The sequence below is a fragment of the Halichoerus grypus genome, chromosome 14 (assembly GCF_964656455.1).
Source record: "Halichoerus grypus chromosome 14, mHalGry1.hap1.1, whole genome shotgun sequence".
Lineage (NCBI taxonomy): Eukaryota > Metazoa > Chordata > Mammalia > Carnivora > Phocidae > Halichoerus > Halichoerus grypus.
In genome coordinates, this window is record NC_135725.1 from 72,676,081 (window position 1) to 72,689,605 (window position 13,525).

Sequence of the window (13,525 nt, forward strand, 5' to 3'; positions counted from 1 at the left end):
CTAACGAACCTGGAGTTTCCAACACTCAAGAATTCTGAGAAGGTAAGCTGAGTCTTGATTCACTTCGAGTAATTCCCTAACCCCACACCCACTCCAAGTCTGGGTGAAGTGACTCTCCTGCAGGCTCCCTGTAGCACCCATACTTCTAGCTTGGAGCACTTACGTAACTACACTACCATTAATTTTCAAGCATAATTTCTCCCCTCTGCCCTACTGCCAACAAAATACAATGAGCAGATACGATTTCTAATTGCTAAAACCTCTAAACACAAAGTAGAGGTTTGATTATTCGAAAGCACATGTTTTCTGATAGAACAGGCTCGATGACAGGTGGCTCTAGATGGGGAAAGAAAAAGGAACTAAGATTTCCGAGCACCTGGTAGTACGAGGGATCCTCGTGTAATCACTCCCCACTGTATTCCTAGCACCTAAAACAGCGCCGATTAGACACAAGGCACTCACAGTTGTTGAATGGACTGAATGAATCAATGTATTACCTATCTCAATTTTTCTTCACCATCATAAAAGTTCCTTTTAGAAATGAGAACACAAAAACTAAAAACATATCAGATGCTTTTAGAAAGCTCTCCCATCTCCCACAAAAAAGAACAAACACAAAACTGGTAACATACATGATTGTCTTTCGTGGTCTTTATAAGCTGTTCTATCATTGACTTCAACTCATTCCCCGACACTGTAGATACCACCACAGAATAAAACAATGCCGCCAGTTCACGCATCTCTTCTTTACTGCTATTCATCAGACTCTGAGTGGTGTAGAAAAACAAATATATACGTGATATACAATCATCTTCCTCCTGACAACATCTGACATTTAAAATTGAAAGAATAAATGTTACATTATATTGTTCAATCTATTGGTATCGGTAAGAAAATAACACAATAAACTACGTCAAAATAAAAGCTGAATTATATACCAAAATCTTCTGTGCATTTTCATCAAAAATACAAGACATAAAACAGACAGAATTAATACACAGATGATCTGAAACAGAGGTCAACAAATGCTTTCTGTAAAGGGCGAACGAGGCTTTGTAGGCCACCTGATCTATGCAGCAACAGCTCCATTCTTCCACTGTAGGGCAAGAGTAGCCGCAGACAATGGAGAAATGAAGGGGTATCTGTGTTCCAACAAAACTTTATGGACACTATAATTCTCATGTCAGAAAATACTACTCATCTTTTGATTTTTTTCAACCATTTAAGAATGTGAAAACCACTCTTAGCTTGCAGGCCAAACAAGAAAGGAGGCAAGGCAGATTTGGTACATGGACCATAGTTTGATGACCCCTGATCTACATGATCAAAAGTCAAAAACTGTGCGATCATTTTACAATCAGCAAATATTCACAAGGAATAAAAAATCCTTTTTAAATTTGAAGCAATTTCATGAGGTCAGTTTTTCCAGAAAAGCACAAAACTTACACTTCTTGGTATATTACATTCATGCTTTCACCCTAAGAGATAATCTGCAAATTTTACCATAATTCAAGCTCCAATTTCCAAAAAGAACTGCATTATACAGCCCAAGAGGTATATGAAACTGTATGAGCCATACCTGTACTAAAAAGAACTTTTGTTTATGTGAAATTCAAATTTAACTGCGAATCTTGTATTTTTTTTTTTTTTAAGATTTTCATTTATTTATTTGACAGAGAGAGACACAGCAAGAGAGGGGAACACAAGCAGGGGGAGCGGGAGAGGGAGAAGCAGGCTTCCCGCGGAGCAGGGAGCCCGATGCGGGGCTCGATCCCAGGACCCTGGGATCATGACCTGAGCCGAAGGCAGATGCTTAACGACTGACCCACCCAGGAGCCCCGAGAATCTTGTATTTTTATTCACTAAACCTGGCAATGCTTTTGGTGTGACCATGAGACAGGAACACTCTCCTACATGGCTGGTGGGAGTGTAAATTGGTACCAGAGGATGTGGACTATCAATCAGAACTGCAAAAGTCTATGGCCTCAATTCCACTTCTGGGGAATCCATCTAAAAAACAGACTTCCTTATATTCAAAATGATGGACTGTTCATTGCAGCAGAGTGGAAGCAACCTAAATGACTATCAGTGAGGTTCTAGAATAAATCACGGCATAGTCATACAATGGAAAAAATGAAGCTGTTAAAGAGGATGTTCCCTCTCTAGTTCTACAGAATACCTCCACATTCTAATGTTAAGTGAAAGAGGTAAGGCACAAAACAGTGTGAGAAGTTAAATAACTTAATAAAATTATACTATATGTTAACTAACTAGAATTTAAATAAACACTTGAAACAATACAACTGTGGAAACTGTACCTTTTGTGTAAAAGAAGGAAGAAAAATTAAAAACGCTTAGTTTTATTTCTATGTATATGCATAAATAAACTCTAGAAAGCACACCATAGAGAAATAAGTGATGACCTACATATGTTTGTCAGGTGAGAGAGGAAGGGGCAGGAAGTTGAGAGATTTGGGTAGGTGGGAGAGAGTTACAGAAAGGAGATATTTTACATATATTTTATTTAAGCTACACAAATCTATTTTCTTAACTTTCAAAACAGAAAATATATATTTTTTTTACTTATATGATTCTCAATTCTTCTCTCACTCTCACCTAGATGGATTGTTGAGATACACTGACCTACATGCTTCCCAGGAAGTGTCTGATAAAAGAGTTTTCAAAACGACCCAAAGGCAGGAAAGGTCATAGGAACACTAGTAAGGAAGACGAAATTATAAGACTAAAGTGTAAAATATACAGAATCAAAGAGAAATATACATGCATAAGATGTACCTTTATCCATTCTGTTTTGTCTACAAATTTGGTAGCCAGTTTTTCTGGATACACGGAGACAGCTTCCAATAGACAGTACATGACTGGCAAACCTAAATAAGAAAGAATTCAGAACCATTTTAGCTTTAAGAAAAGTGATAAACACACAGGGCTCACTAAATTCCTTTAAAGTATAAGGCTACTGAGACGCCTGGGTGGCTCAGTTGGTTAAGCGTCTGCCTTCAGCTCAGATCATGATCCCAGGGTCCTGGGATCGAGCCCCACATCAGGCTCCTAGCTTGGCAGGGAGCCTGCTTCTCCCTCTCCCTGCAGCTCCCCCTGCTTGTGCTCTCTCCCTCTCTCTCTGACAAATAAATAAAGTATAAGGCTACTGCTTTACGAAGCATTCCCCAGTTCTACGAAACAAAAACCAACATAAATACAGTATGTGATCCAAAACAGCAAATTTATAGACTACGTATCTATAAAAAGATGCCCTGTTCTTTGCACCCACTTCCAAAGTAAAAACATTATCTACTGTTAGCATTTCTTTCCGGGAAGAGTAAGAGTGTATCAAGGATGAATCAAGTAAGTTTGGAAAAGAAGCAAAGACTCATGTTCAGTTACAGTAGTGAAGGGAGAAAATAATTTTGCTATAAATTCTCAGCTGAGTTTAAAATGAGATTTCTGCTTAAGTGCCTTAATGTCCGTCCTCAGCAGCACGACCTCCTACCTCCAACACCTGCCAACAGCTGCTGAAGCAGGCCGATGTAGATCTGAACAGGGTGGGTTTCTCCACTCTTGGAAGAAGACGATGAGGGTGTCGCCTGGCCGCCTGACAGCAAGGTCCGTATGTAGCGCCCAATGGCTGGGGCGTGGTCCTGCATATCAGCCAGACTCTGGGAGGCGGGCAGCACTCCCGCACTGTGCGCTAGGCACATGCGCAAGTACAGGACTATCTGGAAGCAGCAGGGAGAAGAACACCAGACCAGCTCCTCAAGAAATCAGTGTGGGAGGGAACTCTTCAAAATGACAGTTTCCCATTTTCATTCCCCCACCCCCCCCTTCATAAAGCTATTCAACAATCCTCAAGAAAGCTGGAAAACATGACTCAGTACGTTAACTGAAATTACCATAATGGAGCACAACTTACATAACAAGCTTTTATAAATCCAGAGTGTTTTTAGTGGAGTTTAATGGAGTTAAAATGCAAACTCAACTTTTAAAGTCTAAACTAATAATTACAGGGACGCCTGGGTGGTTCAGCCAGTTAAAGCCTCCGCTCAGGTCGTGATCTCATGGGTCGTGAGACAGCCCTGCGACTGGCTCCACGCTCAGCGGGGAGTATGCTTGAGATTCTCTCCCTCTGCGCCTCCCCCACTCGCATGCTCGCGCTCTTGCTCTAATAAATAAATAAATCTTTTTAAAGATTAAAAAAAAAAGTCTAAACAATTACAATAAAAATTGTTATTTTTGAAAGCTGGGGGGAGGGGAGAGTGAGCAGAAACCTGGGGCAAATCATCTATTCCTGTGGAACTCCAGTTGTATTTAATCTCCACTAACGTAAGAATTTGAGAAAATGGGTTCAAATCATAAGAGTAGAGACAACACCATAAAAACTTCTGATATAAACTGGCTACCCAGGAGTCCTCCTGAAGCTCTTTCCTTGACAGCTAAAATAGGCAGCAATTCCACTGTGGGTATCTTACTCTGAACAAGATTACCTCTTGTCATTTAATTAGTGCAAGTCAATGACCTAAACAACAGATAATCCAAACAACCTCAACATAGCGCTGGCTTTAAAATTCAAATCTAATTTGCTGTAAAATCACAATAGTAATCAATGCAGAGCACCCAATTCTTCCACAAAGAATCTCACTGAGGTAAATATATTTACAGACTCCACTACGAACTGAAATAATACCAATTACCCAACACTGTTTTTCTAATAAACAATCTGGTCAAGGACACTGACATCACAATATGGGTTTATCTAGAATACAAAAAAATTCAGACATCTCTTTGGGTGTGACATTATCTTTTAGAACATTTAGAGAGAGCAAAATGGAAAGAGGTCCAAGTCCTACCTCTCCAAAGGCTGCTGGGTTAAATGGAAGGACAGTAGTCCCAGTCATGTACTTAGCTGGAGTTTTCATTCGATGGGAAGCCTAATAAAAATAAGCCAAAACAAACACAATTACTAAAACATGGAGCAGGGCGCCTGGGTGGCTCAGTTGGTTAAGCAACTGCCTTCGGCTCAGGTCATGATCCTGGAGTCCCTGGATCAAGTCCCGCATCGGGCTCCCTGCTCACGAGGAGTCTGCTTCTCTCTCTGACCCTCCCCCCTCTCATGTGCTCTCTCTCTCATTCTCTCTCTCAAATAAATAAATAAAATCTTTAAAAATAAATAAATAAATAAATAAATAAAACATGGAGCATGTGTGCCCTTCCTCAATTCAAAAATAACTGTATTTTCTAACTACATTATCGTTTGCTACTGTTTTTTTCTAAATCAAAACATTTTTCCATCAATCATGCTGATTTGCACATGTCCCTCAAACCCTAAATGATAGGTGTGGTGTCTTTTCTTCTTTCTGTTTTTACTGGCTTATTTAAAAAGAATAAACCTGCTCAGGGCACCTGGGTGGTTCAGTCAGTTGAGCATCTGACTCTTGGTTTCGGCTCAGGTCATGACCTCTGGGTCGCAAAACTGAGCCCTGTGTCAGGCTCTGTGCTCAGCGGGGAGTCTGCTTGAGTTTCTCTCTCCCTCTGCCCTTGCCCCTCACATGCGTGCGTGCACTCTTTCTCTCAAATAAATAAATAAATCAGAAAGAAAGAAAGAAAAGAAAGAAGAAAGAAAGAAAGAAAGAAAGAAAGAAAGAAAGAAAGAAAGAAAGAAAGAAAGAAAGAAAGAAAGAAAAGAAAAGAAAGAAAAGAAAGAAAGAAAAAAGAAGAAAGAAAGAAAAGAAGAAACCTGCTCCAGGCATCTATGAACAGTCACCTCAGGCCAGTTACTTTCATTACTAACGGAGGCAGGAGGAAAAGATGAGCACAAAAACATTTTCTGACCACAAATATGACTGTGCCTCAGAGAAAAAAGTCATGGCTACTTAGTCCTGACCTCCAACTCCCTTAAGATGTCTATCTAAATAAAAAGCCAGGACCACCAGCATACTCAAAGAAACACTGACGTAAAAAGTGGGACAGGATCAGGACTGGGGGTCACGACAGCCAATACTCTTGTCTGATCCACCAGCAGAGAGAACCACACACACACACGAGGCTTGCAAAAGCAGACGTGATGTTCTCTTATGATCACAATGGAAAAAATCTGAACTGTTCCCTGAAGCATTCTTAAATTTATGGTTTCTAAATAATATCCTTAAAAATACAAAAAAAAAAAAAAAAAAAAGATATTTTTAAGCATGTCATACCAAGGAGAAAATTTTTAAACCCAGCCAAAATGTTGACAAGCATAAAAGGAATTTAAGTAATTCAGATTGGGGCAAAACAGATCAATTTTGAGAATTACATTTTTCTCTTCATTTTGTATTTTTGTCCTCTCATTGTAAATATTAACATTGTTAGAAACCTTACTAATATTCAACATTTAATGATAACATTTTAAATGTGTCACCTAAAAAAATACATGTTTATTTTCATGATTCATTATATGACCCAAACTAACTATCTGAAGTTAAATGCCATACCTTTTCGTGAATATAATACACCATTTCCGGGAAAGAAGGCATCTGCTTAGAAGCACTTTCTTTTCTGTTTCTACCAGGAAGACACCTTAATACTCGCTGTGCTTCTCCATGAACTTCTTCCCGTCTTACAGAAAGACAAATAGGAATAAAATATAAATTGCAATGATAGAATGATCATGTGATGATTAAGAACAGTCATTTTATTTGACAACAGGGGATCTGAGAAAATGTCTTAAATATATTCTTAGCTATCTAAGCAAAGAGTCATAAAATACATTTTAAGAAACTACTTTTTGGAAATTTCCTGAAATTTGAAGAGTTACGTGGCTTGCAACTTTTAAGTTTACCCACAGAAAAAAAAGAAGATAGGGTATAACTACAGGTCTGTATCATATCAAGGGCCATATTTTTAACTCTTTAATAAACTGCTTCCAAATTCCATAGAGCAACAGTGAAAACAATATAAATTTTAGTAATTTTCAAATAATTTAAAATGAACCCAAATTCAAATTAACACCTTTTGAAACTTACGGATCTCCTGCAGCTAGTAAGAGCAAATATCTGGAAGGTATATGATCTGAGGGAAACACCGTGCTAGCAAATTTCACAGCCACCTGTCGAACTTGAACTTCAGGCTATTTAACACATAAATACACGCACACACAAACACATACAGATTTTAAAAAAAGAAGAAGAAAGAAGAATCCAATTACCAACAGCTCATTCCAGTCAAGATAAATCATCTTAATTGTAAACAATCAAAAATGAAGTTATTTTAATAACTATATCTAAGTAAATAAAATGAAGACTAATCATTTGTTGACAATCTTTAATCAAGTTGTTTAAAAGTCTTTTGGACAGCAGCATCACTTAAAAAGTACTTTTATGAGCTAAAAAAGGACCCTCCAAGTAAAGCAGGAAGACCCACAAAGACCATAGCCAGAGAATGTCCCTGTACACGCACATCCTCCGCCCAACTTTGGGACCACGGTCACTGTGAACAGTTTTCTCGCCGTCATCTCTGCTTCCCCAACCCTCAAACTGTCAGTCACATGAATGAAATTAAGATATTTGGCAGGGAACACAAACAGAGGTTACTTGGAGTCTCTATAAATGTGAAGCAAATTCGTCTCCAAGTTTTTCAGATTAGCTTTAGTTAAAACTGACTCCGAAGGAGTTAACTACATGAATATATTCAATTCACCTAAACAGAATAATGAACAAATCTACGAATACAAAGTTCAATGAGAGAAGCAGCTGAAGAACCTTTATTCTGAAAAGCCTTATTCTCATGTACCTTCCCCCCAGGTCATTCTCCTAGTCACAAACCTAACATAGTGAGATGAGAGTGATATTAAGAAACAGATAATGTCCTATTCATTCAGGTATTCTTGCTCTTTAAGCATTCCTTGAGCTACAATAAAGAGCAGTGATATTAAGGACTAGTTCATATGATTTAGCCTCGAGTCTGGTTGCTTTAAATGTAGTCTGAGAAAAGAACACCAACTAGCTTCGGTTTAGTAACATTGCTGCATGATTTGATCTGCATATGTATAACCAGAACCCACATGCATTATACACGCATCATACATCCTTATACGATTACCTAGGGAAAGATTTAAGTGTTCTATTCTAATGAGCTTCCAAATAAGCCCACACTTCTTTGTCCACAATATAGGACTATGAACCATGTACAAGAGCAGCCGACAGTGGAACTCGATATACAGTAATGTTCCTGAGTGTACATAATAATCCTGTCACATTTCAATAGAAACCAGATACCTTTCTGAACCTTTAATAATTCCCTCGATAGCAATCTATTAACTATGCCAGCCAAATATCAGTAAGACACAATATGTATTAATCACACCAATACTTTTTGACATCATTCCCTCTTCTAATCTCCCTCTTTCTACTCCTAGAAATGGAGGACAAAGAACTGGCTACAGCAAGTCCATATTATTTTATATTGTATATTATATATTACATATACATATGTGTATATATAGATACTCAAAATTTCCTACAAAATCCCATGACAGCCAAATAAAGGGGACTAGAAGGAAGAAGACTATGTATGATAGTACTGGTTTACTTCTTATAGACTCGATTTTAAGGTAAAAATTTGTCTTTCTTTCCTTCTGCTTTTCCCCCAGTGTTGGCTATAGAACTCCATCCCAAAGGACTGTAGTGTTCAGCTACCAAGTAAGACAAAAGACTTCCAACTTGGAGGACACGACATCAAGAACAGTTTCCCAACATGAAAGGCTTTAAACATAAAACCTGAGAATATCACCACTCCTTCTCCCCTAAAATCAGATTCCCATCATGAAGAATTAAAAATCAATCAGAAATCACAGTCCTGAGCCGCCTGGGTGGCTCAGTTGGTTAAGCACCTGCCTTCGGCTCAGGTCACGATCCCAGCGTCCTGGGATCAAGTCCCACATCGGGCTCCCTGCTCAGCAGCAGGGAGTCTGCTTTTCCCTCTGCCCTCCCTCTGCCACTCTCTCAAATAAATAAAATCTTTAAAAATAATAAATCACAGTCCAAGTGAAAGCAAATATCCTTCTTAATTGTCAAGATCATTAAGGAAAAAAAGCAATTCCAATTCTGTTCTTAAAAATGTACGCTGTATCACCAATCAGCGCAGTTCACGCAGCTGGACCTACCTTTATTAAGTACGAAGCCACAAGTGCCTCCATGAGAGTTCGCTGTGCTCCCTCCAAAGTACTATAAGCTCCCACCATCATAGACAATGCTTCTTGAATAGCAAGCCGAGTCTCAGGCTCTTCCTATAAATATAATAAAAATAGCGTTTCCCTCCCTGTCGGGTTTCCAGGTCAGCATCCAAGCGGAAAGCATAAACTTGCTGGGTGTTTCCCTACCTTACAAAGGGCTTCAAAAAGCTGCTGCACAAGAGCTATATCCTTGGTGAATAAATGGGGCATTCGACTGTAAGAGAATACAAGACCATTATTACGATCATAAATTTCCACGAGGTTAGAAGAAAATGTAACTCAACACAAATTTTCTTGAAATGCATTTTCATCTCTAAACATAATGTCGACATCATTAGATTACCTCCCCAAAGAGCCAAATAGTGTTAAAAGTAAATATTTAGTTCTTCAACTGTCTAATATAAGTAACCCATGATTAAAATACATACTATCCAGATAGAGCCTTTATAAGATTCCATGCATTCAGTTAACATTTCTGATTTTAACATAAGAAAAATAGACAATTAAGACCAAACTGCTACTTAAACTAAAGGCTATCGTGTAAGTGCTGTATCAGGTGACTGAGGGTGGCTTTCCTCTGAGCCCCAAAGATCCTTTCCCTGCACAGACAGAAGAGCAAGACCCAGTCCACACAGGCCAATAGAGGCCCTGCGCCACGCTGGCAGCACCACACGGTGCCACAGTCTCCCTGCTCTGAAATATAGGGAAGGAAGAGGAAACCAGGAGGAAGTGGAAGGAGGAAATCATACCATAAGCAGAAGAAAAAAAATCCACCTCTGGAAACAGGGCCACCCAGAATCCTAATATAGCACTATCAGAAAAGAGAGTCAAGAGCTAAACCTTGATGACTGTGGTTATAAAGACTAGTGGTAAGCAGCCACAAGAACACTTAAGGTCAATCAAATGTCTCCAGGGTGCAAGAAAAAGTAACCCGTTAAGACACAATCCAGTTCAAAATCTCATTTCAAGACTACCATTTAATATGGAAACATATCTATCTTCAAATGGAATGTCTCACATCATTTTCCTTCTACAAGGAAAACATTCCTAAACAACCCATGGCCATTAAATACATTTCCTTTCAAAATCACAACCAATTTATTCTCCATCCATTATTAAATGCCACATAATTTTTCTTAGTTTACCAACAGGGTATCTCTCACTGAAGAAGAGTTTACTCACCTGGAGAGTTTTCCAACAGCTGAATATGCCATTGACAGTAGCTTAGGGTCCTTGAAATTAAGAAAAAAAAAAAAAGAACAAAAAACAGACAAAACAAAAAATACAGTAAACGGCAAAACCTTTTTGCTGCAATTACATGCATTATTTTACTCCTTGTTAAACCTGGTCTCACTCTGCCTAACTACATGATGTTAGCATCTAACAAAACAAACAAACAAAAAAAAGTCCAAACCCAGAATCATCACACTACTAAAAGGAAAAACAAAACAAAACTTTGCATCCCCAACTCACTCCAAAAGGAAAATACAGAGGTCATATATGAAAGGGTTCTCTCAGCTGGTGCTAAGTTCAGGATATTTTCAACACTATGTACCCTGCAAACACCAACACACTGGGAAAACAGCTTAACTTATCAGAAAATTCACCACTGGTCGCACAGACTAGGATCCTCCATCTCTCCCCCCAAAATTGCAGTAAACTGGGGAACGATTACCTAAAACTCTGCATGATAATAAAGAGCTTCCCCTCATATCTTCCATTATAAAAAATGAAAGGGATCATAGTCATCAAGTGAGTGAGGTTCCCCCCTCAGACAGACAGAATTTTATATTGTTTTATGAAAACCAATAGTCTGATTACTCAGAAAAAAGGAACACCTCTGTGAGTTGAAGTTTATACAATTAACATAGGACTCACTCTTGCACACCTCGATGGACACACTTACAGATTCATCTGTTGGGAAGTTCTGCAGGTACCTCCAGGAGGTACAGAGATTAGGGACCTATGGTTTATCTGGCCTCTCGAATTTATTTTTAAATATACAGATTCTCCCTAAAAGCCCAAAAGCATTTTTATTTCTACCAACCATCCCAAGCATCAGACTATGTATGCCATTAAAAAAACTCTGAAAGTTTCCCTAGGCCTCAAAAACCTTGCAAGCACTATTCAGTAAAAGATAGGAGAGCCAGGCCTACCACTGCTCCCAAAGGAACTGTACAGGAATGAACAGCTTTTCCCTAATAATAATACCTACTAAAGCGTATTTACCACAAAAAGGGACTTTTTGTGTATAATCTCATTTAATCTTCACAATAATCCAACGAAGAGGTATTATTTTCATTTTTCTAATAAAGAACAGAGCTCCAAAGAATTTAAGCAACTCATCAAAGAATAAAACTAGGATTCAAACTCAATTTTAACTCCAACTGGCAGAATGTTAATTACTATACAACTGCAAACATGCATTCATGTTTAGTTAAGACTTAGGAAAATAATGCTAACTAGAGTTCTTGAAATATTACTTTCTTTAGCAAATTCACCTGAACTAATGAAGATGGTAAGAGTGACACAGCAAGGACAAAGGGGATTCCAAAGAATCCTCATCCCACTTAGCTTAAGGAATCAAAAACTTACTGAATGCATGTTTTTATAGAATTTTGAACTGGTAAAAACTCAGCCCTTAAGAATTAACACTATTTCTAAATATAAGCAAATCCAAATAAACATCCATATGGAAACAAATCGTAAAATAAAATTTAATGCTTTCCATTCCATTTTTGCACAGTGCCTAAAAGCAGAATAAAATGCAGTTGCTTTAAAAGATGTTATTTAAAGAAGCAATAAGACCCCTCGAAATTCGTACTGTATTTTTAACACTTAATTCCAAAAACAAAAAAGCAAAAGATGGCAGTAATTTCTGAAATTCACACCACTTCAAGTAAAAATATTAAGAAATGATGGAACAATAGCAAACTGTAACTAACTAAACAAACATGCAGACCAGAAAGATTGATAACAGAAAATACTTTAAAATATAAAATGTTAACAGTGTTTAAAAGACAAGTCACTTACTTCTTTATATTCATTGATTAGCTTGGTGAGGCCATTCAAAAGCATTGGACCTAATGGCTTAATCTTGATTTCTGGACAACTTTAAAAAAATAGCACACATACACAAAAGCAAGATAAGAATCTCATTATTAGCGTATCTTTTCAGATGATGACTTAAAATAATTAGAGACACAACTGAAATAACCTATTAAAACCTAAAATTTTTTTAAGATGAGCAAACATGGTTTCTTTCTGGGTAAGAAAGAAATACTTGAATCATTTGATCACTCCAACAGCTTGAAATTTTACAAACAGTTCAAAAAAACTTACGTTATACAAATGTGATGCACAAACTGCAGGGATAATGTTCTCAATTTTGAATTTGTATTTGTACCAAAAAGTCCATCATACACCACCTATGAAAAAGGGACAATGTCAAGAACACCAATTAATAATAGCAATTTGCTATTCTCAGATATTAGTCAGGATTCAACAGCAGATCTTGTGCACTACCCCTTGTTATTCAAACACAGTTCTTTTTAATACAGATAATCATCTTAGCTGACCAACTTAGAAAGGCGTCAGTAACTCCAGTCAGGAGTCTGTGGAATAACAAACACAGTGGTTGATCTTGACAGTCTGCAAAACTTGTGGATCTACCACCAGAAAGCAACAGAGTTCACAGTGGGCCCTCAGTCTGCCACTCCGCATCACACAGGGGACATGAGCAGATAAAGCCACTCTGGTCCCTTAATTACATGTAGTCAGTCATTCCAAACAAATTGTAATAAAAGCTTCATGGAAAATGTCAAGATTAAAGCACTCATTCTACAAGCGTAGAATACAGGTACTCCATGTATGGTGTAGTCATGCCTAGGTGGCAACAGATCACACAGGTGAGTCCTGTACAGCATCTAGAAGGTTCAGACATTAGATAGCAATGTCAAAGAAATCTAAATTCCTCAAATTCCCACTTTCTATGGGATGGATAGTCTTACACTTAGAAAAAAAAAAATCTCCTCACATTGGTTCCTAAAATGACTAGCAGTATTCTGATCTTACTTAACAATGGCATGTGACTGAACAGGACTGAGCTCTGCTGGGTAACCAACACTAGCCAGGTACTGTGAGACACAAAGAGACAAGCATTGCTCCCAAGGCACTCGATCTGCTTGAGGGATCAAAATGTACATACATTAAAAATGATACAGGACAATATATAATCACATGCTACCTTATTCGGAAAAGACTTCTAGAAAATTTATCTGATAATGCTAAATTATACAGAAT

The 13,525-nt window shown here is 37.9% G+C and overlaps 1 protein-coding gene across 5 annotated transcripts in view; it reads right to left on the minus strand.

Annotated features, from left to right (window-relative positions):
* Window positions 1-13,525, minus strand: part of ECPAS (Ecm29 proteasome adaptor and scaffold) — a 99,315-nt gene that overhangs the window by 35,723 nt on the left and 50,067 nt on the right. For all 5 annotated transcript variants that reach the window (XM_036090923.2, XM_036090921.2, XM_036090925.2 and 2 more), the window contains 11 exons: window positions 12,566-12,651; window positions 12,257-12,335; window positions 10,406-10,455; window positions 9,371-9,437; window positions 9,155-9,277; window positions 7,017-7,120; window positions 6,486-6,609; window positions 4,863-4,943; window positions 3,509-3,734; window positions 2,797-2,888; window positions 633-767 (listed from right to left, as the gene is read on the minus strand). In XM_036090923.2, the coding sequence (XP_035946816.2) occupies window positions 633-767; window positions 2,797-2,888; window positions 3,509-3,734; window positions 4,863-4,943; window positions 6,486-6,609; window positions 7,017-7,120; window positions 9,155-9,277; window positions 9,371-9,437; window positions 10,406-10,455; window positions 12,257-12,335; window positions 12,566-12,651 (1,167 nt within the window). The remainder of the gene's footprint in view (window positions 1-632; window positions 768-2,796; window positions 2,889-3,508; window positions 3,735-4,862; window positions 4,944-6,485; window positions 6,610-7,016; window positions 7,121-9,154; window positions 9,278-9,370; window positions 9,438-10,405; window positions 10,456-12,256; window positions 12,336-12,565; window positions 12,652-13,525) is intronic.